The 25586-nt window shown below is 36.3% G+C and overlaps 8 protein-coding genes across 8 annotated transcripts; 5 read left to right on the top strand and 3 right to left on the bottom strand.

Annotated features, from left to right (window-relative positions):
• Window positions 1-46: 46 nt before the first annotated feature.
• On the top strand, window positions 47-3651 carry FDP41_002395 (uncharacterized protein; the record flags this gene model as incomplete). Its single annotated transcript, XM_044705584.1, has 3 exons — window positions 47-202; window positions 346-745; window positions 812-3651. The coding sequence occupies 3 exons, from the start codon at window positions 47-49 to the stop codon at window positions 3649-3651; spliced, it is 3396 nt and encodes a 1131-aa protein (XP_044563288.1).
• A 311-nt stretch (window positions 3652-3962) lies between these two features.
• FDP41_002394 (uncharacterized protein) lies at window positions 3963-5912 on the top strand (the record flags this gene model as incomplete). The annotated part of the gene is made up of 1 exon (XM_044705583.1): window positions 3963-5912. The coding sequence occupies one exon, from the start codon at window positions 3963-3965 to the stop codon at window positions 5910-5912; it is 1950 nt and encodes a 649-aa protein (XP_044563287.1).
• A 122-nt stretch (window positions 5913-6034) lies between these two features.
• On the bottom strand, window positions 6035-7615 carry FDP41_002393 (uncharacterized protein; the record flags this gene model as incomplete). Its single annotated transcript, XM_044705582.1, has 1 exon — window positions 6035-7615. The coding sequence occupies one exon, from the start codon at window positions 7613-7615 to the stop codon at window positions 6035-6037; it is 1581 nt and encodes a 526-aa protein (XP_044563286.1).
• Window positions 7616-7820: 205 nt separating this feature from the next.
• FDP41_002392 (uncharacterized protein) lies at window positions 7821-13203 on the top strand (the record flags this gene model as incomplete). The annotated part of the gene is made up of 4 exons (XM_044705581.1): window positions 7821-7963; window positions 8023-8200; window positions 8260-9216; window positions 9262-13203. The coding sequence occupies 4 exons, from the start codon at window positions 7821-7823 to the stop codon at window positions 13201-13203; spliced, it is 5220 nt and encodes a 1739-aa protein (XP_044563285.1).
• Window positions 13204-13496: 293 nt separating this feature from the next.
• Window positions 13497-14720, top strand: FDP41_002391 (uncharacterized protein; the record flags this gene model as incomplete). Its single annotated transcript, XM_044705580.1, has 1 exon — window positions 13497-14720. One exon carries the CDS (start codon window positions 13497-13499, stop codon window positions 14718-14720), a length of 1224 nt encoding a protein of 407 aa, XP_044563284.1.
• A 196-nt stretch (window positions 14721-14916) lies between these two features.
• On the bottom strand, window positions 14917-18320 carry FDP41_002390 (uncharacterized protein; the record flags this gene model as incomplete). Its single annotated transcript, XM_044705579.1, has 5 exons — window positions 14917-15758; window positions 15944-16446; window positions 16620-17464; window positions 17678-17936; window positions 18145-18320. 5 exons carry the CDS (start codon window positions 18318-18320, stop codon window positions 14917-14919), a joined length of 2625 nt encoding a protein of 874 aa, XP_044563283.1.
• Window positions 18321-18601: 281 nt separating this feature from the next.
• Window positions 18602-21216, bottom strand: FDP41_002389 (uncharacterized protein; the record flags this gene model as incomplete). The annotated part of the gene is made up of 4 exons (XM_044705577.1): window positions 18602-19291; window positions 19376-20212; window positions 20277-20779; window positions 20841-21216. The coding sequence occupies 4 exons, from the start codon at window positions 21214-21216 to the stop codon at window positions 18602-18604; spliced, it is 2406 nt and encodes an 801-aa protein (XP_044563282.1).
• Window positions 21217-21471: 255 nt separating this feature from the next.
• FDP41_002388 (uncharacterized protein) lies at window positions 21472-25438 on the top strand (the record flags this gene model as incomplete). The annotated part of the gene is made up of 6 exons (XM_044705576.1): window positions 21472-21493; window positions 21562-21680; window positions 21734-21779; window positions 21845-21892; window positions 21971-23445; window positions 23552-25438. The coding sequence occupies 6 exons, from the start codon at window positions 21472-21474 to the stop codon at window positions 25436-25438; spliced, it is 3597 nt and encodes a 1198-aa protein (XP_044563281.1).
• Window positions 25439-25586: the final 148 nt, after the last annotated feature.

Below are 25586 nucleotides of genomic sequence, written 5' to 3'. Positions count from 1 at the left end.
ACCCACGATTTTGTTTCGTACGTTGAGATTTTTTACACACAAAAAAATGTTCGAAAAGAGTCTTCAGGATATGGTGAAAGGCATCCGTGCCAACAAGAACAACGAAGATGCCTACATTCGTTCATGTATTGCTGAGATAAAAGAAGAACTCAGATCGAACGATATCAAGAAAAAAGCCGTCGGTGTACAGAAGATTACTTATGTATGTAATTTTTATTGTTGCATAACCGAAATCCCGTCTACAAACAATTTGATGACAATTTTAATCATCATCAACAACATTCAACCACATATCATGAAACCTTTCGTTGATATTAAATCCTTGAACAAACATCCAAATCATAGCTTCACATGTTAGGCTATGACATGAATTGGGCTGCGTTTCATATTTTGGAGGTGATGAGTAGTCCAATCTTCACCTATAAGAGAATTGGATATTTAGCTGCTTCTCTTGGCTTCACTCCTCAAACGGATGTTATTCTCTTGACTCACCAATTATTCAGAAAAGAGTTGAAGAGTTTGAATCAATACGATACTGGATTGGCCGTTAGTGCAATCGCAAACATTGCCACTCCAGATCTAGCAAAGGACTTGGCTTCCGAAATTCTTGCTCTTCTCAACTCTTCAAGACAATACATTAGAAAGAAGGCTGTTTTGTGCATGTACAAAATTTTCATTCAATATCCTGACGCTTTGAGACCATCATTCCCAAGGCTCAAGGAAAAACTTAGTGATTCCCATCCTTGTAAGTAGTAATTGGAGATCCGATCAGTAATGATGAGATTAATTGGGTTCTATTGATACTATTCAGCTGTCGTTTCTGCTGCTGTCAATGTTATTTGCGAGTTGGCTAGAAGAAATCCACACAACTATCTCGGAATGGCTCCAATCTTTTACAAGTTATTGACAAATGTAAATAACAATTGGACATTAATCAAAATCGTCAAATTGATGGGAGCTTTGGCACCTCATGAGCCTAGATTGGCAAAAAAGCTCGTCGAACCTATTGCCAACATGATCAGCACCACACCAGCCAAGAGTTTACTCTATGAATGTTTAGTCACTGTTACTGTCGGAATGAAAGAACACATGACTGTTGTAAAGTTGGCTGTTGACAAATTGAAACAATTTGTCGAGGACAAAGATCAAAATCTCAAATATTTGGGTCTCGCTGGTTTGAACAACTTGTTATCTAAATATCCAAAAGTTATCTCTGACATGAAAGATACAATCATGGAATGTCTTGAGGACCAAGATATTACTATTCGATTCAGAGCATTAGACCTACTTTGTGGCGTTGTTAATCAAAAGAACATCAAGGGTATCATGTCTAGATTGATGAAGCAATTGGAGAAGGCTGAAGGAGATTACAGAGATTTCCTTATTGAAAGAATTATTACATCTTGCTCGAAGGATAATTATAGCAGTATTGCAAATTTCAAGTGGTATTTGGATATTTTGATTCACTTGACAAATGTTAAATCTGCCCAACATGGTAAATTGATTGCTCAACATATTATGGACGTATTGATCAGAGTTAAGAGTTTGAGACAACATGGAGTTAATGAAATGATCAATCTATTGACCTCTCCACATCTACTTACTGAAAGTTCTGAGACATCAAGCGTTTTCGACGTATTGTATGCTGCCTCTTGGACCATTGGTGAATTCATTACACAGGCAGATGTTGATTACAAACAAGTTTTGGAAAAGCTTCTCCAACCACAAACTGCATCATTACCAGATAGAATCAAAGCATGTTATGTCCAAGCAATTACCAAGATTTATGCTGCAGCAGCTGCTAAGGGTCAAACAAAACCTACTGAACAACAGGTTCAAGATCTTCTTGGCTTTGATAGTTCAACTTTAGAATCACAACACCAGGAAGGAGAAAATGAACAATTGGACAATCTTCCAAAGCAAAATAATACTAAGGTTGATTCAGAATTGCTCTCTCAATTACGTACCATCATTAGAGATGGTTTCAACAAGTATTTTACTTCTCCTGACGTTGAAATTCAAGAAAGATGTTCAACTTGTTTGGCATTGTTAGACATTCATGAACAATTGTCAAAGGAAGGTGTAGATGTTGGTCCTGAAATTGAATCCATCTTTGAAGATCCTTTGAATCCTGTGCTTCCTGGTTCACAAGAGAAAGTTCCAATCCCAGAAGGATTAGACTTGGACAACTGGATTGGTAAATCATGGGAGCTTCTTGTTGATGAGTCAATCTTCAACCAAGTGCCTGGACTTCCATCCTCTGAGTTTGCTTCTTCAAACCCATTTGAATCTGAAAATGCTCATGAAGGCCATGAAATTTCTGATCCAAACGCTCCAATCAGTAATTATCAACAATACAAGGATGTATTCACCATTAAATCCTCAAAGAAGAAGGTTCAACCAACTACTCCTGAAGCAGTTCCAAAGAAGAAGACTGTAAAGAAGGTAACTAAAAAGAAAGTTAAAAAACCACAAGAAGAGGAAGATGAAGTACCAATGCAAGTTAGTACAGAGTTTGAACAGATTGAAGGATACATTCCAACTAAATCTACCAAACCTGTTGAGGTTGAGGATGCCCTAAGTAAGATTGATCTTACCCAACCAATTGGTGCTGACGAGCAGTTGCCTACTATTAAAGCCTATCCAATTGGTAGCTCTCCAATCATTCCAAAGAAGAAGGAGGAACCAGCAAAGAAAAAGGCTACTAAAGAATCAAAGGCTGAAGCAACTACAACCAAAACCAAGAAAAAGGCAACTACCAAAGAAGCTGCAGCATCATCTACAAAGAAAAAACCCAAGACTGTGAAACAAGATTCAGGAAAACAACTTTTGGATCTGTTGGATGAACCAACTCAACCTGCTACTGAGGAAAAGAAAGTTACAAAGAAGAAGGCAACAACAGCAACAAAGAAAGCACCTGAAAAGAAGCCTTCAACTGGAAAGAAGGGGTTGAAGCTTTTGTGTCGTGATGATCACCTCAAAGTTTACTACAACACCAAAGCATTCCCACTTGATGCAAACAGTTTGTCTATTCCTATTTCACTTGAGAACATCTCTGATGAGGATGTTAATGCTATTGCATACAATATTGACAGTACCATGAATCTCAAGTTTGTTAGACCTGGTATCCAACAAACAGGAGTTGTTAGATGTGGATTTTCTCTCTCTCCAGAATCTACTAATACTTTGAATCCATCATTCACTTGCCAATCATTTGTCAGACAACAACAAATTACTGGATATATTGAATATGTTCTTGGAACCGAAGATAAGCACAGATTGGATTTCACCATGAAGATTCCTTCATCCATGTTCTTTATCCAAAAACGTATTGTAGTTGATGAATTCGCAAACTTGATGAAGACCAATCAATTACCATATCTTTCATCTACGAATTGTACCCTTAATGAAAAGATTGGTGATGTAAATACAGCAGCCAAAGAGATTGCAAGACAGCTCCGCTTGACAGTTGTCGACTCTGTTCCTGATCAGGTCTATCAAATGTATGGCTGTTCTTGTCAAGGACATCATTTGGCTGTTCTTGTTAAAGCCAAATCAGCAACCACAGTATCAGTCGAACTCAAGACTACCGATGATACATTAAGTACTTCACTCATTCAAGAGGTTGCTTTGTTGTTCAAGGAAAAGTAAACAGTACTACAATTACATCAACATGTCCATTCCTTACGAAGGAGTAGCGTTATTTCTGGAAAGCCATCATCTCCTTTTGTACGTGTTGATTGGCGATGAGAGGCACAAACAACAGTTAAAAAATATTAAAGTCCATTGATTTGCTGTTTGTTGTTGCTCGCAGCTTGGGAGTTATTAGTGTTATGGACCATAGCATTGAGGAAAGGAGCCTCCTCGTTCATTTTGATCGCTCATCACTCCAACAAGAATTGCATCTATTTCTCGACTTTTGTTGATCGCCTTACGTAATCACAACAACATCACTCTCACCGATGAGCAGGAGTGCAAGCAGTTTTATTCGTAAAGAGCTCGGCCATAACCAATCGGGTTCTACCCTTCAAAGTACTTCCAACTTTGAAAGAGCTTCATCACCAATATTACAATATGATGAAGGTGGAGCAAGAAAATTTCAGCGCCCTCAATCAACCAGTGGCATTAGAAACCGCTCTAGAATTGAGGCTCCACTACCGCCACCATCTATGGAAGAGCTACGTGCAGCTTCTCCTATTGCCAACAGATCATCATCACCCATAGCTAATCGATCTTCCTCTCCTATTCAATATAGAGCACCTTCGCCAGTAAACAGAAGTGATGTCCCAAAACAACCAAGAGATAACTTCAATGAATCAACTCTCTCTTCAAGCAACAGAGTGGACAGGAATCAAGCAGCTAAAAGACCCTCTAGCGTTACCGGAAGTAGCAGAAGCTCATCGCCAAATACTATAGACAAGAAACTAAATACGATTAGTAGCAGAATTGATTTTGACAGTCCAACAGCAATACGGGAATATTCTCATACGTCCTTTGATGCTCCCAGAAATCTAAAAAGACCTTCCTCAGTGGCTGGGTATTCAAAGAAGAACTCAACTACATCAAGCACCATTTCTGGTATTCCGCCACGAGAATCTGACTGTTTCCATAACACCACATATAACACTCATTTCGTTGTCAACACCAATCCAAATCGATCTGTATCTCCAACAAGCTACTCAAGCACTTCATTGCAAAGTAAGAGCTCCCTTGATAGAGAGTTGATAAATAGCTACTTTTCCAAACATAATTCGGTGAATCAAAGCCATGCTGAAAATGAAAAACATGTACCTGTTCATTTAAGGAATGTAGACTATTCTCAAACCAATGACGTCTTAGAGGTGGTCAAAAACAAAATTCATAGTCTTTCTCCAAATTTATCAGAGGCCTTCAGGCGAATCAAGCAAGCCACTGGATACACAGGTAATAAGGTTCGTGCAGAAGACTTCAAAAGAGCTCTTGTAAAGGATTTCCACTTGTTGGAAGACATTTCTGATGATACTCCTAATTTTAAGGCTGTAAAGCAATTTCAAACTGAGCAAATCAAAAAGTTAGATGAGTTTATCAAAATGGCAGACCCAAAAGGAGAAGGAGCATTTGGATATTCTGATTTTATTCGTGCAATGGAAGAACTAGATAGAAAATTAGGAACTAACTCAACAACTGCTCAGAGAGAGACAAGATATTGTGGATCTATGATAGATGAGGCTATGAAAAGAAGAAGAGAAAAAACAGAGCAATATATCGAGAAAATAATGGATCCAAAAAAAGACAGGGCGCCTTATGGTGTTGCTGAAGATCTTGTTAAAAACACAGATGTTTCAAAATCAGTTTATTATACTAGAATGGAATTATTAAGGAACACCTTTGGAGTTGAAAATGACAAAATACCAATACCTTTATTTAGGGATGCCTTAAAAAGATTTGACAGATATATTTTGGATGTGGATGTAGATCAAATAATTGAAAATATGGGAGCTAAAAAGAAGGGATATATTTCCTTAAATGAATTTATGAATAATTACGGCTTCGAGACAATTAAAAGCAAATCGTTTAGGAGTTCGTATGAGAATGTGAAAGGCATACAATGGCCTCAAACATTGGAATACAACCCAACCAAAGAAGAGATAATGAGTAGTATGAGAGAGAACAAGAACAAAAAGAAAGTTAGAGGAAGGATAAACAATACTAGGACGAATATTTTGAGAGGAGAAGAAATACGTCGAAACACTCCCTCTTCATTGTCTGGTAGACTCTCTGTTTCAAGCGACAGATCTTCCTCATCCATGGGACGAAGTGTTTTAAGTGAAAACAGTAGTGTTGGAAGATCGTCATCACCTGTTAGTTTTTTGAAAACTCCCGATTACCTTACTGCTCCAGGGGGTGCTAGGTCCATTCGTTTGTCAGAGTAAACTCTGATCATTGCAGACTTTTGAGCACTCAACAATGTACATTTTGGCAAGTCAACTGAACGTAATAAAAGAATGACACACAAGTCTTGTATTGGAAAAAATCGTTATTATTCAAAAACTATTTAGAAAATCGCTGCAACACAAACTCCATCAATTGCATTTTCTTGAGCTATTTCACAACATTTCATTTGTGATTGTTTCAGGTCATAAGTGTACAAATGTTTGGCATGATTGGAGCCAAGATATACCTTGTCTTTAGAGAGAGACATTGAAGTAAACCCATATTTTTCATCCTTCAAAGATCTTTCGTTCAAATCAAATAAGAATTTAACACACGTGGATGTATTTCGAACATCCCACAATCTAAGAGTGCCATCCAACGAGCAAGAAATGACATCGTAATCACCTCTGGTTGCAATATCTTTCACCCAATCGGTATGACCTTTTAGATCTCCCGCAAGCATCTGATCACCACTCGCTCTAACATCCCACATCTTGATCGTACTATCTTGTGAAGCGCTTAAAAGAGTTGAATTTAAATGTGGCGACGACGCCATCTTATAAACAGTGCACTCATGTCCGCTTAATTTCTGTACAATGATTTGTTTTTCTAAATTCCACATATAAATTTCAGATTCCTTCACTGAGGTACTTCTCTGTGAAGAGAATATACATGAATCTACAAAGGTTAACTCTTCACTACCTCCACCATAAACAGATTGAATCCAACTAGTGTGTCCTTCTAATCTTGCCAGCAAGGTGGAACAAGTCAATTGTTCTTGATCACTGTTCGATTGAATTTTTCTCAAACGAATCATTTTGTCTCTCGAACCAGACAATAGAAAATGATTCTTGTAATGTGAAAGACATTCTACTGTATTCTTTTCATCTTGAAAGGTATGTATTAATTTAAATGGCTGTTCTTTGCATGTCTTTTGATATTCATATTGTAAAATCGTGTTATCATGTGAACCCGTGAATACATAACACATGTTCTTCTGTTGAACACTTAATACACAACTCAAATCATCACCATGATCATCCAAGTGAAATGCTTGTTGTAGAGATGGAATGGTGACATCCAAAGAGCCATGATAAGGAACCATTTTCTTCAACTCGTCTTCATTATAGACACTCAAAGTATTGGAATTTGCATTAAATAGGAATAAAAATTCAATATATTGAAAAAAAGGTGTTGTTGATGTTGTTGTACTAGTTGTTGTGTGTTCATTGAGTGGTCGTTGATGTTGTTCATTCAAGATCTTGTCTTCAACAACAACATCACACAAATCATTCAATGACATGCTCAATTCATGTGTTGTTTTCTTTTCATTCTCTTCTTGAGTGAGAGTTTTCTTTGAAAGATCAGATTTTGAAGAAACAGTTTGATAGGAAGTGGTGCCATTGGAGTGATTATTCTTTTTGAATCGATCAAAGAAAGAAGTACTTCTTTTTAAGTGCTGTTGTTGTTGATCTCCACCATGATGGCTTTTGTGAAATAATTTAAAGAAGAATAATTTAAATTTGTTTCCGGAAGTTGATGGAGGGGGAGTGACTTGGATGGTTGTCATGTTGGGATTGAAAGATGTCAATGATGAAGAAGGGTGTTGTGGTTGTGATGAGGAGGAAAGGGAGTGTGTGGATGTGTCTGTTGTTGAAGGTGTGGCCTCTTTGAGGAGCGCAGAGTCGGTGTCAGATGTCATTTTGTTTTTTTTGATGAAAGTTTGATACCATCAATCTTCCTGAATAGGAAAATGCATATCACCAATAAGCTTTTCACTTTTTGAATATTTGGTGATTCATTTCAATTTTCCTTGACTATTTCAAATGAGAAATTATCGAAGAATAGAAAACAAGTTCTCCCGCCAATCAGTGCTTTCCATAACTACAAATCCAAAAATCAAAAAAATGTCTCGAGTGCTCTCTCAGCAGGTTGGGAGCAGTCTCTCCACTTCAAAAATGAATAGCTTGATGACTTCAACTTGCAATTCAAACAAAACCCAGAGAGGGTTCGGAGTTGAGGTAACAAGTGATCTCGTATGGAAACATTGGTAGGTTTGAATAGTAGTTTGTAAATAAGGAATATGTTTCAAACAGCAAACTTCTAAAGGGATGTCGGTGGAGATTATGCAAAAAAAATTATTGTAAAAAATGTGAGCACAGAGGTAGTGGAGGTCAAATATGAGTTACCGAAATCAAAAAACTTCTTTATGGGATTTCCAGAGCCATCAAAAATAAGTCCTGGTGTGTCTGTGGCCTTTGAGATTCGATTCCGACCTACGGAACGAGTACGTGTCATGTTTGTTCATTATTATTTTAATCATATTTCGAAATATTAATATTTTAGAAAAATTACAATGACACAGTGAAATTAACCGTTCTGAAAAAAGGAGATTTGACTGTGAATATTTCAGCATTACTACCAAAAGCACTTTTGGATGTTCCTAATAACATTGATTTGGGTTTTTGCCCTACAATGGAAACAACACGAAAAGAATTTGAGATGGTAAATATTGGGGAGACATCATTTGAATTCAGTTGGTCACTCAAGCCTCCTTTTGCTTTTAAGCCCTCTTATGGAAGGTTAAATGTTGGAGAAGCATTAACCGTGCATGTATTCTTTTCTCCTAAGGATGCTTCTTCATATGTGTCGACAGCAATATGTAAACTTTCTTCTGGAGATGCAGTCTCAATGCAATTACAGGGAGTAGGAAAGATTGCTCACATCATTGCAAATGAAACAAACATTTCATTCGGAAAATCGCCAATAGAGGCTCCTTCAAAAAGAGTTATTAGCCTCAAAAACACATCATTAGTTCCTGCATCGTTTTCTATTAAGAAAGTTGAAAATGATTATGTAGAGGATGTATTTTCTTTTGAACCTAAAAGCCAAATTTTACCTCCCGGTGCCACAACAAACATTACTGTCACATATCTTCCCTCGACGATTGATTGTTTTGATTGTAACAACTACACCATATCAACTCCTGGAGGAAATCCTATTCGATTGACTTGCTCAGGTTATGGAGTTGGCCCAGAATTAATTATTTCACCAATGTCTATCAATTTTGGAGACGTTCTCGAGGGAAAAGAGGTAAAGCGATTAATTACTCTGGAAAACAAGTCGAATATGGCAGCAGAATATAACTTTAAAGTGGATACAGAAGGTACCTTTAAATTTGAGAGAAACTGTGGAGTCGTACCTGCATATCAGACCAGACAAATAACTGTGACGTTCATTCCGAACTTACCAATTAATTACTACAGAAGGATTTTTATTGTTGTTAAGAATCAGGGGGTGACAGTAAGTAACTAAACTTTCTAAGGCCTTAATTACTAATTTTGTTAGTTTATTGATTTGCTTGGAACAGGCTATAACGATTCAAGAAGACCTCCACCATTTTCGATTAAAGAGGTCTATTTATTTAAAGAAAGAGTTTACAAAGGATTGCCAGCATACTCACCCAGCGAAATTGAAAATTATTTAGAATTGTCAGAAAGTGGAAGACTTGATACCTTGTCTGCAGAAGAGCGAGAGAATGTATCTAATTTAACTCAAGTGTTAAGCAATACAACATCTACTACCGACCTCATTAGAGACAATATTGAAAACACTCTCAACGAGTTCTTTAATTTAGTTACAGACTATGACAATCCTATTTCAATTAACTACAGTAGCATTTCTTTTGGAAGCTGTTCTCGGTTTAAACTTGCAGAATATAAGACAGTAACAATTTCCAACAGAACAAATGGCAAAATTACCTGTGATGTACAAATTCCGAGTTATGAAGGAGCTCCTTCCCCGTTTGTTGTATTCCCAGAAAGTGTTGACATTAAGCCAATGAGCACTTTTTCATTCAAAATTGGATTCAGGCCAAGCTATGACAACCAATTTTTCAGCAACGAAATTGAATTCATATGCTATTTCAAATCAAACAGAAGTTTTAGACTGGTAAATTCACAAACATTTGTTCCTCCATGGGTCCTACCTCTCAAAGTATTTGGTAACACCTTCAACAACACAGCAGCCTTCATTCCAAGATTTACTCTACAACCTTCACATGTTACCTCATTTCCTCCTTGCCTTACAAATGACTCCACCTATAGATCCTATACTATTTATAACGAAAACGACATTCCTATGCCATTTGAGTTCCTGGTCACCACGGAACAGAGAAGATATTTCACATGTTATCCTGAAAATGGATTGGTTCCACGAAACTCCTTCCAAATCATTGTTTTTAAATTTTCTCCTTCCGAGCCAGGATCATACCAAGATACAATCAAATGCATTTTCAATGACTCTCCAAATCACACAGTGACAATACCAATATTTGGAATGAGCTTCTTGCCAACTATTAGCTTTGGAAAGGATGGAAAATTGTTTTTCAAACCAACGCTTATTGGTGCTTCATCGGTTAAAGAATTGACTCTCCACAATCCTTCAAGAATTCCAATTACCTATGAATGGGATATTCCAAAAGACTTTTCATCTGTATTTAGCGTCTCAAGGAAAACAGGAGTGTTGAACGGCAACGAAACTCAGAAAATTGTTTGGACATTTGCTCCTAACCTTAAAAAAGTCTATTCCATCAAGATTCCTTGTATTGTTTCTAGCGTGGCAGAAATTAACAGAGAAAGCATCAAGTCCAGATCTTATCTCATACTTTTGGGAGAAGGAAACAATGCCGGAATAACAGTAGAACCTTCCAACATAGATTTTGGAAATGTTTTGGTCAATGAAAAAGCAGCCAAGACATTGACACTTCTCAACTCTAGTGATTGTGATTTACCTTTTGAATTAATCATACGAGAAAATGTCAATGGAGACTTTGTACCAAGCGATTCTGGAGTGCTTGAGTGTGAAACGATGAAAGGAACAGTGCCTTCTAGATCTCACAGGCACGTTCAAGTGTTTTATAGACCCAATCAAAGAAAGCTGGACAAGTTCACAATATTCTGCTCTTTGAACCTAATCAGAGAAGTTAGTACCATGACAGAGGACCAAATTTTATCTCTTCAAAGATGTGAAGTTGTTGGAATTGGATCATTCCCCCAACTTGGAATTACAGACATTCAATCAGCATCTACATCAAAAGTTGATCTTTGGAGCCAATTTTCTGTCAATTCTATTAACAAGGAGCTCAGACAAAACACTAACTCTTATCAAATTGAATCAAGTATTACAAACTTTAACTCTTCCATCCAATATTTAGAAAAATATTACTGTGATTTTGGAGCTAAACCTGTAGACTCTGAAGACACGATTATCTACGTTACAATTGAAAATATTGGGAAAATTAGGGCACAATTCTCGATTACAACTCCATTCGACTCGATTGTTGATGTTGATAAATGGGCACATGATCAAGTCGCAAAGGATGAGGACGAATTACGAGCGTTGAGCATTTTTGTAAATAAGCTTTTTGAAATTTATCCAAACCAAGCAACTCTTGAACCTGGAGAAAGTGTTATGATAGCCTTAATATATAGACACAAAGTTGTTGATACTCATGAAATACCAATATTATTTCAGATACGAAATGGAAGATGCTTTACAGTATATCTAACTGGAAGAACTCTTTCATATCAACAAAAACATTTGCAGTTCGGAAGCATGGAACATACACTTGAAGATCAAGAAATTGGCTCACAAAATCACCCAATACAGTATTTAAAGGTAATCAATCCAACAAATCAAGACATTGAAATTTGTGTGGATGAACAGCCATTTAAACAGCTAGCTCTTGAAAATTATGATTTTGAAATTATATCCTTGGAGAATAAGAAGAGTATTGTTCCTGCTAATCACTTCATTTATCTTAGACTCGTGTTCCGACCAATCGAGCTTAAAACATATGAAATATGCCTTCCTATTCAGATGATGAATTCTGATCTTGTTTACAACCTCACTTTGAGAGGGAAAGGAGTCGAAAGAATATGCAAACAATTAGAATCTGATGAAGACACGCAGATTGTAAAGCATGTACCAACTGAGGTTCAGAAAATTCAACAACAAAGATATCCAATGCAAACTGTTGCATTCTCGATGGAGATATTTGATTTTGACTCTATTCCTTTCCTCTCAGTTCACACCAGAATTGTCAGCATTTCCAACCTTTCATCAGATACTCTTTCTTTTTCTTGGAACACAATTCTACCTCTTGATGATAATAATCTTTCTTCCACTATTAAGATTGAACCTTTAACCTCCGTACTTCAACCACAGGAAACGAAATATTGTAAAATCACTCTCTATGCAGGCTCCATTTCACAACTTGTTAATTGCGACATTTACTGTGAGGTGAATAATATCAGCAAAAAAGAAAGAAAAGAGCAGAGAAAAAAGAAGTACGAAGAAACTCTTGTTCATTATGCAAAGGATGATGATATTTCTGATCAAGTTAGTGAAAAAAGTATTTTGTCCATTAAGGAGCATTTTGCAAATCCAAAAAATAGACTCAACAAAGGCAGAATTATTCCAAAACCAGTTACAAAGAATACTACGAAGAGAGAATCAGTTATTAGCAAGAGTACAATCGCTAGAGATAATGCTTTAACATTGTCAGCATATACAACCTCAATTCCAAGATATCTACCAGTCTCTAAAACCATTACCAAACAACCTGTACTTGAACGACCTTCTTCCGCAACAACAGACAAGTTTGGACTTCAACCTGTGATACCAACAAAGCATTATTTAACGATCAAATGTAAGGTCATACCACTTGAAGAGTTCAAATATGGTCCAACAACAAGAGAGAAATGGGAAGAAGAGTTTATTCCTCCACTTTATGATAATGAATTCAAGATTGATCATAGACCAACATCCTCATTGTCAGTAACCTCTAGTATGGATAGAAACATGTTCTCGGATATACTTTCAGGAATGCTTCAGGATATTATGCATGATAATGATCTCGAACAATCTCTTGCTGAAGTCAATAAGTGGGATGCAACAGCTTCAAGCTTGTTTTATTGTGAATTTGCAGAAACGCCGAGATCTAGCAGACCATCATCGGCCTTGCCAAAGACAGACTCTACATCAAAAATTACAAATCAACCTCTTAATATCTCATCCTTTACAGAAGCAACAAATGATCTTATTCCTTCTACTGTGGAGAGTTCCATTCCTGGCAGTAAACTTGAAACTCGCGAAGAAGAGAGATCATCATTCCAAGAGCACTTCATTCAAGACCCTAAATTTCAAAAAGTTCTGGAGTGGATATTGGATGAGACTTTGTTTAAGATTGTTGGAGAAATTTCAAGTGATGTTGCAGTAGTGATGTAAACAAAATTGAACGTCACTTGATTGAACCCATCACCACAGGTCATTTGCCACAACAAAATGTTTATTTCAAAATGCCATTCTATCAATAAATTGAAATCAACGAAACGATTTTGAGCTGATGTATTCAATGTTCAAACAACCTTTGCGAAAAGATTCTCTTGAGCCTCTTCAACTTGTTGGTGCACCGATTGTAAACAATTCAAAACCAATCACGCTCACTCGAATATTTTATTTTCGTTTTCAAAAAAACTACATTACACTCATACCCACGTATTCGCAATCTTTAATTCAATATGGTTAATAACGATATCACTGTTACTGTCGATGATGACTACAAGCAAAAGCACGGAAAGGCAAGATATGAACAAAAGGAAGTCAAAGAATTTGATGATATGAATCTCAAGGAAGACTTGTTGAGAGGAATTTACTCTTACGGTTTTGAAAAGCCTTCTATCATCCAACAACGTGCTATTTTGCCCATCACTACCTCTGAACCACCAGCAGATGTTATCGGTCAAGCCCAATCTGGTACCGGTAAGACTGCTACCTTCACTATTTCCATGCTTCAAAGATTGAATATTTCTCCTGAAGTAACACAACCACAAGGACTCGTGTTGGCTCCAACCCGTGAGTTGGCACAACAAATCCACAAGGTAATCATGTCCTTGGGTGAATACATGAAAGTTAAGGTTCACGCTTGTGTCGGTGGTACTAAAGTACAACACGATATTGCTATTCTTGAAGAAGGAGTGCATATTATTGTTGGTACTCCTGGACGTGTCTTCCACATGATTCAAAGTGGACACTTGGATGTTAGCGGTATTAAAATGTTGGTCATTGATGAAGCTGACGAAATGTTGAGTCGTGGTTTCAAGGACCAAATCTATGCTATTTTCAAGAACCTTCCTCAAGATATGCAAGTCTGTTTGTTCAGCGCTACTATGCCTGCTGATGTTTTGGAAATTACTGACAAGTTTATGAGAGATCCAATTAGAATCTTGGTCAAGAAGGAAGAATTGACTTTGGAAGGTATCAAGCAATTCTATATTATGTGTGAAAAGGAAGATTACAAGTTGGACACATTGTGTGACTTGTACAAGATTTTGACCATTTCACAATGTGTCATTTTCTGTAACTCTCGTAAGAAGGTTGAATATTTGGCTGAACAGCTTAATAAGAGAGACTTTACTGTCTCATCCATGCACGGCGACATGGAACCTAAGGATCGTGAATTGATTATGCACGAATTCAGAACTAGTGCCTCTCGTGTTCTCATTACCACTGACTTGTTGGCTCGTGGTATTGACGTCCACCATGTTTCCCTTGTCATCAACTATGATTTGCCACGTCACAAAGAAAACTATCTCCACAGAATTGGTAGATCTGGAAGATATGGTCGTAAAGGAGTTGCCATCAACTTCATCACTAAGGATGACATTCGTAGTATGAGAGAAATTGAAAAGTTTTACAGTACCTCTATCGAAGAATGTCCTCAAAATATTCATGAACTTATCTAATCGGTTCCGACCACTTTGACTTTTAATTATTTTAATGACAATGAGGTGACATTGTTAAGTCCAAATTTTGTTCACCACCCTTCATTATTTCTCCTCTCATCATCATTATTTCCCCCTTCCCTAACAAGAACAGTAAGAAAATAAAAAACACCCTTTGAACCATCACGATCTTAAGAGTATAATTATATTGGTTTTATTAACAAGTCACAACAATGACATTGCTCTCCACAAGGTTGAGAACAACACTATTCAAAGTGACAGTTCTCTTTTCTCCATTGCTAGAGATTTGAGTATTTTGTCCGTTCACTGTGGCCTTGCATTGTCCGCTTTGCATTGGGAAACCGTAGAATGTGACACCAGTAAGTTTGGATTGAGCAGCTTGAGCATAGTTGTGTTGGAGAACCTTAGTAGTGAGTACAATGGTATTCTGAGAGAGTGGACTTGCTTGTAATTCCACTAAAGAATAAATTCCATTCTCAATAGAATTGGCACTTTCTCCATCATCCAAGAAAATCATACCACCAGCCTTAAACTCGTGTTGACAAAGAGCCACCAAAAGTTGGAAAGGATTCTTTCTAGTCTCAAAAGTGGTGAGACCTGGAGTTTGGCGTTGAATAATTGAGCCACCAACCATCAAAGCATTTGAATATCCATAAAGAGGAGCATCAAATCTTTGGAATTCACCTCCCTTCAATGAGACGAGAGATCCTGAATAGTAATCAAACCATCCTGATCTATGTTGAGGGATGTACGCTCTTACACTCAATGCTCCTTCATCCAACACTGGTACAACCATCAAATGTTCACCAACCATGAATTGAGTGTCAATAGAGGCCAACAATGGATTCGAATCGGATGAACCAAAAACATAGAACAATGGTTTAACAACACCACCACCATTGGAATGAACACGATAGAATTGAGTATAGTAATAGTTCAAGAGTGAATAACGATTGGAAAGAACTCTCTTGGTCATGTCAATGAATTCTTGTCCAAAGACATAGGGTTCTTGTGGAATGGCCTTAATATCATTGTGATCTGTGGGCATTCATCATCATAGATTCCAAAAATAATGCAAGCGAGGAATGGTTCAAGTGAGGAGCAAAAGGTCAACACAGAGCAAGGTCCGTATATAGATGTGATCAATGAACCAAGTTTGTCATTGGATTTTTGCGAAAAAGAACCAGGATATGAGAAATGATCAACACAATCACAATACTTACTTCTAGAGAATGGATAATAAGCCCCCAATTGAGTCCATCGAGCACACAATTCCTTTGTCGTATTACCAATAAATCCACAAATATCAGCTCCAATCAATGCAACACCATACATTTGCATGGCCAACATTCCACTAATGGATGATTTCATAGATTGCCATGTTGCTTCATTATCTCCCAACCATTTAGCAGAAATTGCTCCTAATCCTGGATAGGAACTTCTTGTTAAAATAAATGGTCTCTTATTACCAGTGACTTTTTGAAGAATGGCTGTCGTTGCATTGACTTCATAAAGACCATAGAGAGAGTGTGTGTTGTAATTAATGCTAATGTGTTGAATTGCATCCATAGAGAGTGTTTTCATGTCGAGTTGTCTTCCTCCTGGAACATAGGGTGGATTGTTTGGATTAAATTGAGCAAGTTGACCTCTCATGTGGAATGGTTGATTGAGTCTTGATGAATCACAAGTACCATTACAGAAACAGCTCACTTCATTCATGTCCAACCTGTGATGGATTATGTATGAATGGAATGAGTCAATTGGGAAATGTATCGACAAGAATGAGCCAATCGTGAAAGGAATGGAAAATGTTGAATAGACAAATATGATTGATTCAATGGTATATACAATTGTACACACACAAGTAGTATACAATTGAACAAGTAGTGCACCACTTACCATAAACCAGAAACTGGAATTTCAGAATGGAATTTTTCTACCAAGCTTTCCCAATATGGAAGAGTCTTTGGATTGGTAAAATCAGGGAATACACACAATCCTGGCCACACAGTGTTAATAATATCATTGACACCATCACTCTTCTTCATGAAGATATTGAGTTGTTTTCCAATATCATATGGTGCATAACCACTTTCATATTTGATACCTGGATCAACAATGACAACATAATGTTGATTATTAGCTTTCAATTGCTCTACAAATTTTCTAACTTGATTCTTTGGATATCTTTGTGGATCAGTTGTGAAATCTCTATAACCATGCATATAGTCAATATCATTCCACATCGTGTCCAATGGAATTCCATATTGAGTATATTTATCATAAACAGTTTTCACTTCATCAATATTCTTGTATCCATAACGACATTGATGCCAACCCAATGCCCAAAATGGTGGCATGTATGGTCGTCCAATTAATTCATGATACTGTTTGGTGACATCTTCTGGAGTTGGTCCTGTGAAAATATACAAATCAATCACACCACCAATGGTTTTCCAAATTAAATTGTCATTGGTAATAGTAACATCTTGTGCATTCGAATTGAACAAAAATACACCATGAGCACGACCACTATTGGAAAAGTATTGCATATAGAATGGATGAGTGCCATAAAGATTTTCATTTGGAGTATTTAAATTATCTAAATTCCACATGGTGTATGTACCAGGAGTGTATCTGAGAGGACGAGCTCGTTCACCAAATCCATAAATGTTCACTTGAGAATCTTTGGCTTTTTGAATGACATCAAAAACAGTACCAAATGAAATGAATTGATCTTCAAACTGTTCATGCATGAAAATGTATATATATTTTGTATATATATATTTTTATAGGTGTGAATGAATCATTAGTAGTAGTTGTACACGAGTGTGAATGTGACAAGAGTTGCACATCAAGAAAGGTTGTAAAGAAAGTGTGTGTGCATACAAGAGAGTGAATAGGTGTGTGTGAAAATGGTGAGAAGAGTAGAAAAATACAAATAAACAAACACTTACCACTAATGGAATATTACTGGTGTTGAACAAGGTTTCCATGGTTGCTGTTCTCATCACTTCAAATCCGAAAGGATAAGTCTTTAAATTCACAGTATAATCCTTTTGAGATGGCTCAACATTTGGTGTTTTTGATTTAATGATCCAACTTGGAACTTGCCATCTTTGTTGTTGAAGGTCAGTGACTTTAATGTGAATTCTTGAAGATGTCTCAAAGTAGAGATCAAATTTTAGATCAGAATAATCAGATCCATAAGGACCACTGTAAGTGTGTGTGAGGATGATGAAAATGACATTTTTGAGAAACAATTTGGAAGTGTTAATGATGATGAATAACAACACATCGAGAAGAGTTGTGCAAGTGAGTGAATGAGGAATGTAATATTCATTGTGTATGAGTGAAGTAATATTGATTGTGTGTGTCAGAGTTCGGAGTTTAAAAGAATGATTAACGAGTTGTTGATACATACTATCCCTGTACTAAATGTAAATAACCACTGTATCCGTTACTAGTTCTAACCAGATTGTTGAGTTGATATTTTGGAGCCGATGATTGAGCATTAACCATCATCATCATCACTCCAACAAGTGTCAGCAACAGAAGCACGACCGGACCGATCGATCCAAAGGAACGTTGTGTCTTCATTTTTTGAAAAGTTTGCAGTGAGTGCCATAAATGATGTGAAGAAGTCTCAATTAACAACATGATGATGACAGATGTCCGAGTTGTAGTGCATGTGATGTCCGAAAGTGTTGGAATGAACAACTTTTGGGAGATACGGAGTTTGAAAGATTGGGAAATTTGTACAAATAATGTTATATTGAAGAGTGACATTCTACGAGTACTAGATACGAAGTCCGACTTGAATTTGTCGTCGAGCAATATAACTATCATCACAAATATATTGCTTGTTAAACATCGTGACTTTACATCTCTTCTTCCTCTTCGTCTTCTTCCTTCATGATAAAACCTGCACCTGATGAGGTTTTCTTGATGCTAGGGAATACACCACAATCCTTGAGAGATTGATAGAACTTGTCAAAAGTGACTCTTCTTTGTGATTCATCACCAGAGTCATTTTCATCCATATCTGTTCTGGTGTATGCCATTTCAGTGACCAACAAGAGCTTTTTGATTGGAATGTTCTTTGGAACGAGTTCAATAATTGTCTTCATGGTTTCCTTGTCAACTGCAGAGTCAATACTAAAGCATCCGGATGAGAGGAATACGTTCATAATATCTGATTTTGCTGATAGAGATGGAACCTCTAATGTCACATTGAATATTTTAGTAATTTCTAAATTTTCTAAAATATCAGCCATGCTTGTGGTACCAATGACAAGCAATTTTCTGCCTGATGGTGGAGGTTTCTTAATCAAAACAAGCAATGCCTGTAGAATTAGGTTAGAGAATCTAGGTCCAATGTGAACTAATTGAATGAGTCTTTCAATGCTGTCAAGTACAATAATGCTGAATGGTGATTTGTAGGCATCATGGAAAATCTTGTTGATTTGTGTACAAATGGTTTGTTCCGAATAACCAACCATTCGATCGGCAGAAATAATTTTAACGTATGGGAATCCACTTTCAACGGCCAAATGTGCAGCAATTGTTGTCTGTTTAAATAATAAATATTATTGTGAGTAAATACGTATCATTTGAATAATCAAGTTGTAGTCTGTTTTGAATAAAAGACCTACCTTTCCACTTCCTGTTGCACCGCTTAACAACATGCTCAACAAGTTGGTTCTGCTACTAGTTTCAACTTGCTTAATAAAAGATTTACAAGTGTTCATCAACTTGCTGAAAGGTTCTCCATAATTAATAATACCCTGATTCAAATAAGCTTCGAGTTCATCAGTTGAAACACCAAATGCTGGTTTCACTTCTGTCAAAGCCATTTCAAAATCTCCTGCAGTAACTTTGATATTCTTTTCATCAAACTTTTTCTTTCCATTGATATCAATTTGTCTATTTAGTGCAAATGAAGCAGCGGACTTGACTAAACCTTCAATTTCAGCTCCAGAAAAGTTCTTGGTTGTTTTTGCCAAATACTCAAAATTAATATCTTCAGAGAGGTATTGATTTTTGGCCATTTCACGAGTGTGAATCTTTAAAATTTGCAAACGTCCATTTTCATCAGGTAAACCAATCTCCATTTGTACCTCAAATCTTCCAGGACGTAACAATGCTTCGTCTAACATGTCCAATCTGTTAGTCATACCGATAATTAAAATATTGTTCAAAGAATTAACACCGTCAATCTTGCTCAACAATTGATTGACAATGGAGTCTTGTACACCTGTACCATCTCTTACAGTACCACGTTGTTTGCAAATTGCATCCAATTCGTCAAAAATAAGTAAGTGGAGTTGGCTGTCATCTCCCTTTTCGTTGTATTCACTTTCTGCATCAGAGAAAAGCTTTCTGATGTTTTCTTCTGATTGACCAACATATTTGTTTAGAATCTCAGGTCCATTGATAATTTTTGGTTCTTTACAATTCAAAATTTTACCAATTTGTCTTGCAACTAAGGTCTAATTTGAAAAAATTGTTAGTAACCAATAATTTGTAAAATTAGAATTGCATATCTCGACATACCTTTCCTGTACCTGGTGGTCCATAAAGAATTATACCTTTGACGTGTTTTACACCAAGTTTTTTGATAACATCTGGAGGATAAATTCGAGAAGCAAAAGCTCTTCTGAAAATATTGTTGAGTTGCTTATCCAAACCACCAATACCTAATTTTTCAAATGTGACAGTAGTGTTGAAAATATCTGTGGTTGTGGTAGATTCTGATGGTAAATTTGTTAATCTTACACTCGATGATTTTGTCTTCATAATACGGATTGTTGTGTTCTTGGTCAGCATTCCGATATTGGCCATTTCCTTCAATTCACCAGAGTTTGTCTCTAGTGTTTTGGTGTCAAAAACTTCCAAATCTTTGACTACAACAAGGATCATATTTCCTTCAAAATCAATCACAAACTTTTGTCTATCAACAAATATGTGTCTGTTGTAGCACTCTTTCAGAGTATGAATCAGTCTTTTTCCGTCGACTTCTGGATCAGTTACAGTATTTGGGCTGATGAAATCAATTTCTTACGTATAAAATTTAATATCAGTACGTAAGGAAGAAAAAAACATGTTTCAAAAACATACCCATAGTAACAAGTGAGAGTTCAAAACTTTGTTTTGGGACACGAAATATTTCGCAATCAGCATCGGCATTGTTTGGTAAATGAGCGCTTTGTCTTTGAATCTTGTTCAAAGCAATTGATCCGAGCTCGATGGCTGAGTGTGATTGTGCGATCAACACAATATCTCTCACTTTAATATAAATTGGAAACTCTGGAAATTCCTTTTCATTGACGTAGGCATAGTTTGTAGTAACGAGGTTCTTGCCTGGAGTATTGGTTACTTTGAGGCTTTTAGGTCCGAAGTTAACTTGCGTTACAGGAGGATTTGAGAGAGGCTCGCTTTGAGTTGGTTTGTTGTTGTTACCGTTGTTGGATGCAGTCGGTTGAGAAACAGGCATGATGATGAATTTTTTTTGAAAAAAAGGGTGCGATGATAACGCGAATGATGACGTGACGACGAGGAAGAGTATCCACAAAAAGCTATTCAATTAAAAATATAATAATATGGAATCCACATGTTTGAAATGATTTGAGTTGCAAACAAGAAAGCATTACACATGTATGATGCATAAGAAGTTATAATTGTTGACTCTCTTTCTTTATTGCATGCGGCACAGACAAATAATGAAAAGTTCCAAAAAACAAAGGAAAAAATGCCTGAATACATCATTAGAGGTAAGTCATGTCGTTATTACTTCCATCACCGGAGCCATAATATTAATAATAATTCTCTTCATCAATAGGCGTTACAGTAAACTTTCCGTATCAAGCCTATCCATGCCAAGAATTATATATGGAACGAGTAATTCAATGTCTACAAGAATCTATTCAAGAAAAACAAGAAAATCCGATTGCAATTTGTGTAAGTATTCCATTAGTGATGATGATTCGTGATATCATCTTTATATTTTTCAGTCTCGGAATGCACTCTTGGAATCTCCGACGGGTACAGGTAAAACAAGTAAGTTAAATTACGAGATGTATTTCATAAAATTCATAATTGTGCACACATCATGATTGATATAGTGTGTTTACTTTGTTCCGCTTACGCCTGGCTCATTGATTATAAGAAGAGTAAGTATGCTGCTCTAATGATGATGATCGTAATGAAGACTGATTTAAAACCACTGTAAATATATATCATATACACAGAATCATATGGAACAGGAACAATGCCTAAAATCATTTTCACATCCAGAACTCACTCTCAATTGACTCATGCAATTCAAGAATTAAAAAGATCAGCCTACGTTCCTGAAATTGTTGTAATGGGTTCAAGAGAACAAATGTGCGTCAACCCAGATGTTGTTTCTCTCAAAGGTTTTCAACAAGTTTCAAAATGTTCTTCTCTAGTGAGATCTGGTGGTTGCAAATATCATGCAAAATTTACAGAGATGAAAAAATCGGGAGACTTATTTCATCACGAAACTGAAGATGAAATTGAGGACATTGAGGATTTATTGACAAAAGGATTGAAGAACAATTTTTGCCCATTTTTCTATGCTCGTGAAAAACAAAAATGTGCAGAAATTATATTTATGCCTTACAATTATTTAATTGACCCACTTTTACGAAAAAAAGTGAATGTAGACATTACGAATTCTATTATAATATTTGATGAAGCTCACAATATACAAAAACTATGTGCTGAGGCTTCATCTTTTGATTTTTCAGCTATTAATATTTGTAAAGCAATTGCTGAAATTGAAAAATGCAGATCAGAGCTTGACAAAATCAGTACAGATCCATTAGAAAATGCAAGATCTCTAGAATTGAAAACTGATTGCTTGGACATTTCTTCAGCATTGTTAGATTTAGATATTCATTTGGATGATATGGAAATATCTGACGATGGCTATACCGCAACCGGTGACACTATTTTTGATATTTTTTCTTATGCATCTGTTCATCCTTCAACATGGGAGTCATTCAATGAAAAGATCAAGAGTATTTGCAATTTTCTTCAAAGCAAGAAACAAAATTGTTCTGGACTTGAAAGAGTGAAAGAAGCTATTGAAAGAATATTCTCAGATTTTAATTCATCTTCAGAAGTATTTAAAAACTATTTCAAAGTATTTATTTATTACTCAAAGAGGCAACCAGGAGTTATGAATACTAACCTCTCCTCTGAGCATTTACAACTCTATTCAGATGTTTTAAGCACAAGAGATCGAAAGAAAGATTTTAGAAAAACAAAAACACTTTCATTTTGGTGTTTCAATCCAGGCATTTCCATGCAAAAACTTGCAAGTGAAAATCCATTAGCATTTATTCTCACATCAGGAACATTATCACCAATGGAATCATTTGCATACGAACTTGGACTTAACTTTCCAATTCGATTAGAAAATCCACATGTGGTATCTAAGGATCAAATTTGTGTGATGGTCGCTCAGACAGGACCAACTGGAACCAAACTCAACTCGAGTTACACGAACCGAGCATCTGAATCTTATTTGAGGGAAATTGGAGGAACATTGTTGAATTTATCTAAAATTGTTCCTGATGGTCTATTGGTATTCTTTCCTTCGTATACATTGATGGATCAGTGTGTGGAATTGTGGAAAAAATCGATGGGTGGATCAAAATCAATTTGGGAGAGTGTCAGTCAAAACAAAATCATTATTGTAAGTAACAGTAGTAATGGTAGTAGAACGATGATTATTCATTGTCATGGTGGAATGTGTATCCAAATAATTATTTTTGTTCAACTGATTATTTCAATCAAAAAAGGTGGAACCCAAAGAATCGACCAAACTCAATCAATCGATCAGAGACTATGAAGATTCTATTACGAATAGAAAAGAAAAAACAACAGGTGCATGTTTCTTTGCAGTTTGTAGAGGAAGAGTAAGCGAAGGTTTAGACTTTAAAAATCGAAATGGTCGTTGCTGTATGATTGTTGGATTACCATTTCCTCCACTTCATGATCTGAAAGTGAAACTTAAAAGAGATTATCTTGATGAAACAGCTCAAATAATGATCAAGGAAAATCCAAATGCAAAACCAATGACAGGATCTGATTGGTATGCTCAAGAATCATCTCGAGCTGTGAATCAAGCTATTGGTAGAATTATTAGACATCGTTACGATTATGGTGCTGTAGTGTTGTGTGATGAAAGATTTGTTTATCAAAATCAGAGAAAACAACTCTCCAAATGGCTTCAACCTCATGTGAAAGTTGCTAACCAATTTGGTGAAATTTCTAATGGAATATCCATGTTCTTTAAGAATGCATTTCAGAAATTTGGACTTGAAAGCGAAAAAGTGAAACCACCCAATGCACCTGTCATTAAGAAACTTCCAAGATTTTCCTTAAATTTAACAGAATTGTACAACAAATCAAAAAGTACTTCAGAGTTGTTACCTCAACGAAACATTTATCATGAAGATTATGAAGAGTATCGAAATGAAATTGGAAATATTCAGGATGTTCCACTCACTGAGGAAGGAATTACACCACAAGGAATATCTTCTTCATCAAATTCATTACAACATTACAAGAATTCACTCGATGTATCTTTATCAGTGAATGATCCAAAGAGAAGTATTACCAAACAACAACAACAACCAAATATTGCAGGACAGAGATCTTCTGTGATACCATCCATTTCCTCAACAGCAACAACAACATCAAACAGTAACAACAGCAACAACAACAACACGAATCATCATTCTGTAACATCCTCCTTCTCGTCATTATCTCCAAAAGATCATCCTCCTCTCAAGAGAAACGTTGTTCTCAACAGTTTTGTGAATCCCAACTCAGAATTTTTAAATCCACAATTAAGGAGCTCACCATCGAGTGGTCACAGTACTCCTGTGAGTTCAAAGACTTCAAGCACCTCTACATTGAAAGAATCCCAATCATCATCTTCTTCTTCGTCTAAAAATTCTGCTGAATATTTACAACAAGTGAAATCAACACTCACTGCTGATCAGTACAAAGAATTTAAAAATCTTCTCATTCAATTCAGAGAACATAACTCTAAGGACTCAAAGAATACTTCTAATACCTTCCTTCACTTGGTAAAGAAGTTAATTGGACTTTTTGGAGCCTCAAACATTGAAATTATTGAAAAGTTCAAAAATTTCATTTCACCAAAATTACACAATTCCTTCGATGAAATTGTCAAAAAGCAAATATTACTTCATGGTGATGAGGACTCAAAGAAGAGAAAACAAGAGCATGTACAATTTGATTTAGTGAGTGGAACATTGACCAAGAAAACAAAAACACTACCATTGAGTAACACGAGTTCAAAACCAATTGTGATCGAAGATGACGACAAAGTGAATATACCATTGAAAGAAGATATTCCACTCACACTTGAATCTTGCTCGGATCTTACAACAACTGACACTATTAATGTGAATTTCAACATCAACACTTCATCATCTATTCATCAACAACCAATACAAACTGATCAAGAAGAGCCAAAACCAACATCTGGTACTGTGTGTAGCATTTGCAAAGAACCCTGCAAAGAACCGACAGCAGCCAAATGTGGACATGTGAATTGCTACAGTTGTTGGCAGCAATGGTTAAACTACAAACTTGAATGTCCTACCTGTAAGTCAAAAGTTAGGCCCAAACTTCTGACTCGACTATTCTTTTGAATCCGCGAGAGAATAATAGAACCATTTAAATTATTATTTTATATTCCATCTGTCCGTTGATTGGAATGTCATTAAGGATTGTGATTCACTTATTCAGACTCTTGACCGGTTTCTGATTAATGGAACCGTTAAGAGCCTCTTGATGTTG

Source organism: Naegleria fowleri (assembly GCF_008403515.1).
Source record: "Naegleria fowleri strain ATCC 30894 chromosome Unknown tig29, whole genome shotgun sequence".
NCBI classification, from domain to species: domain Eukaryota; phylum Heterolobosea; class Eutetramitea; order Acrasida; family Naegleriidae; genus Naegleria; species Naegleria fowleri.
Note: the sequence above shows the minus strand (reverse complement) of the source record. Positions and strands in the feature narration are given on the sequence as shown.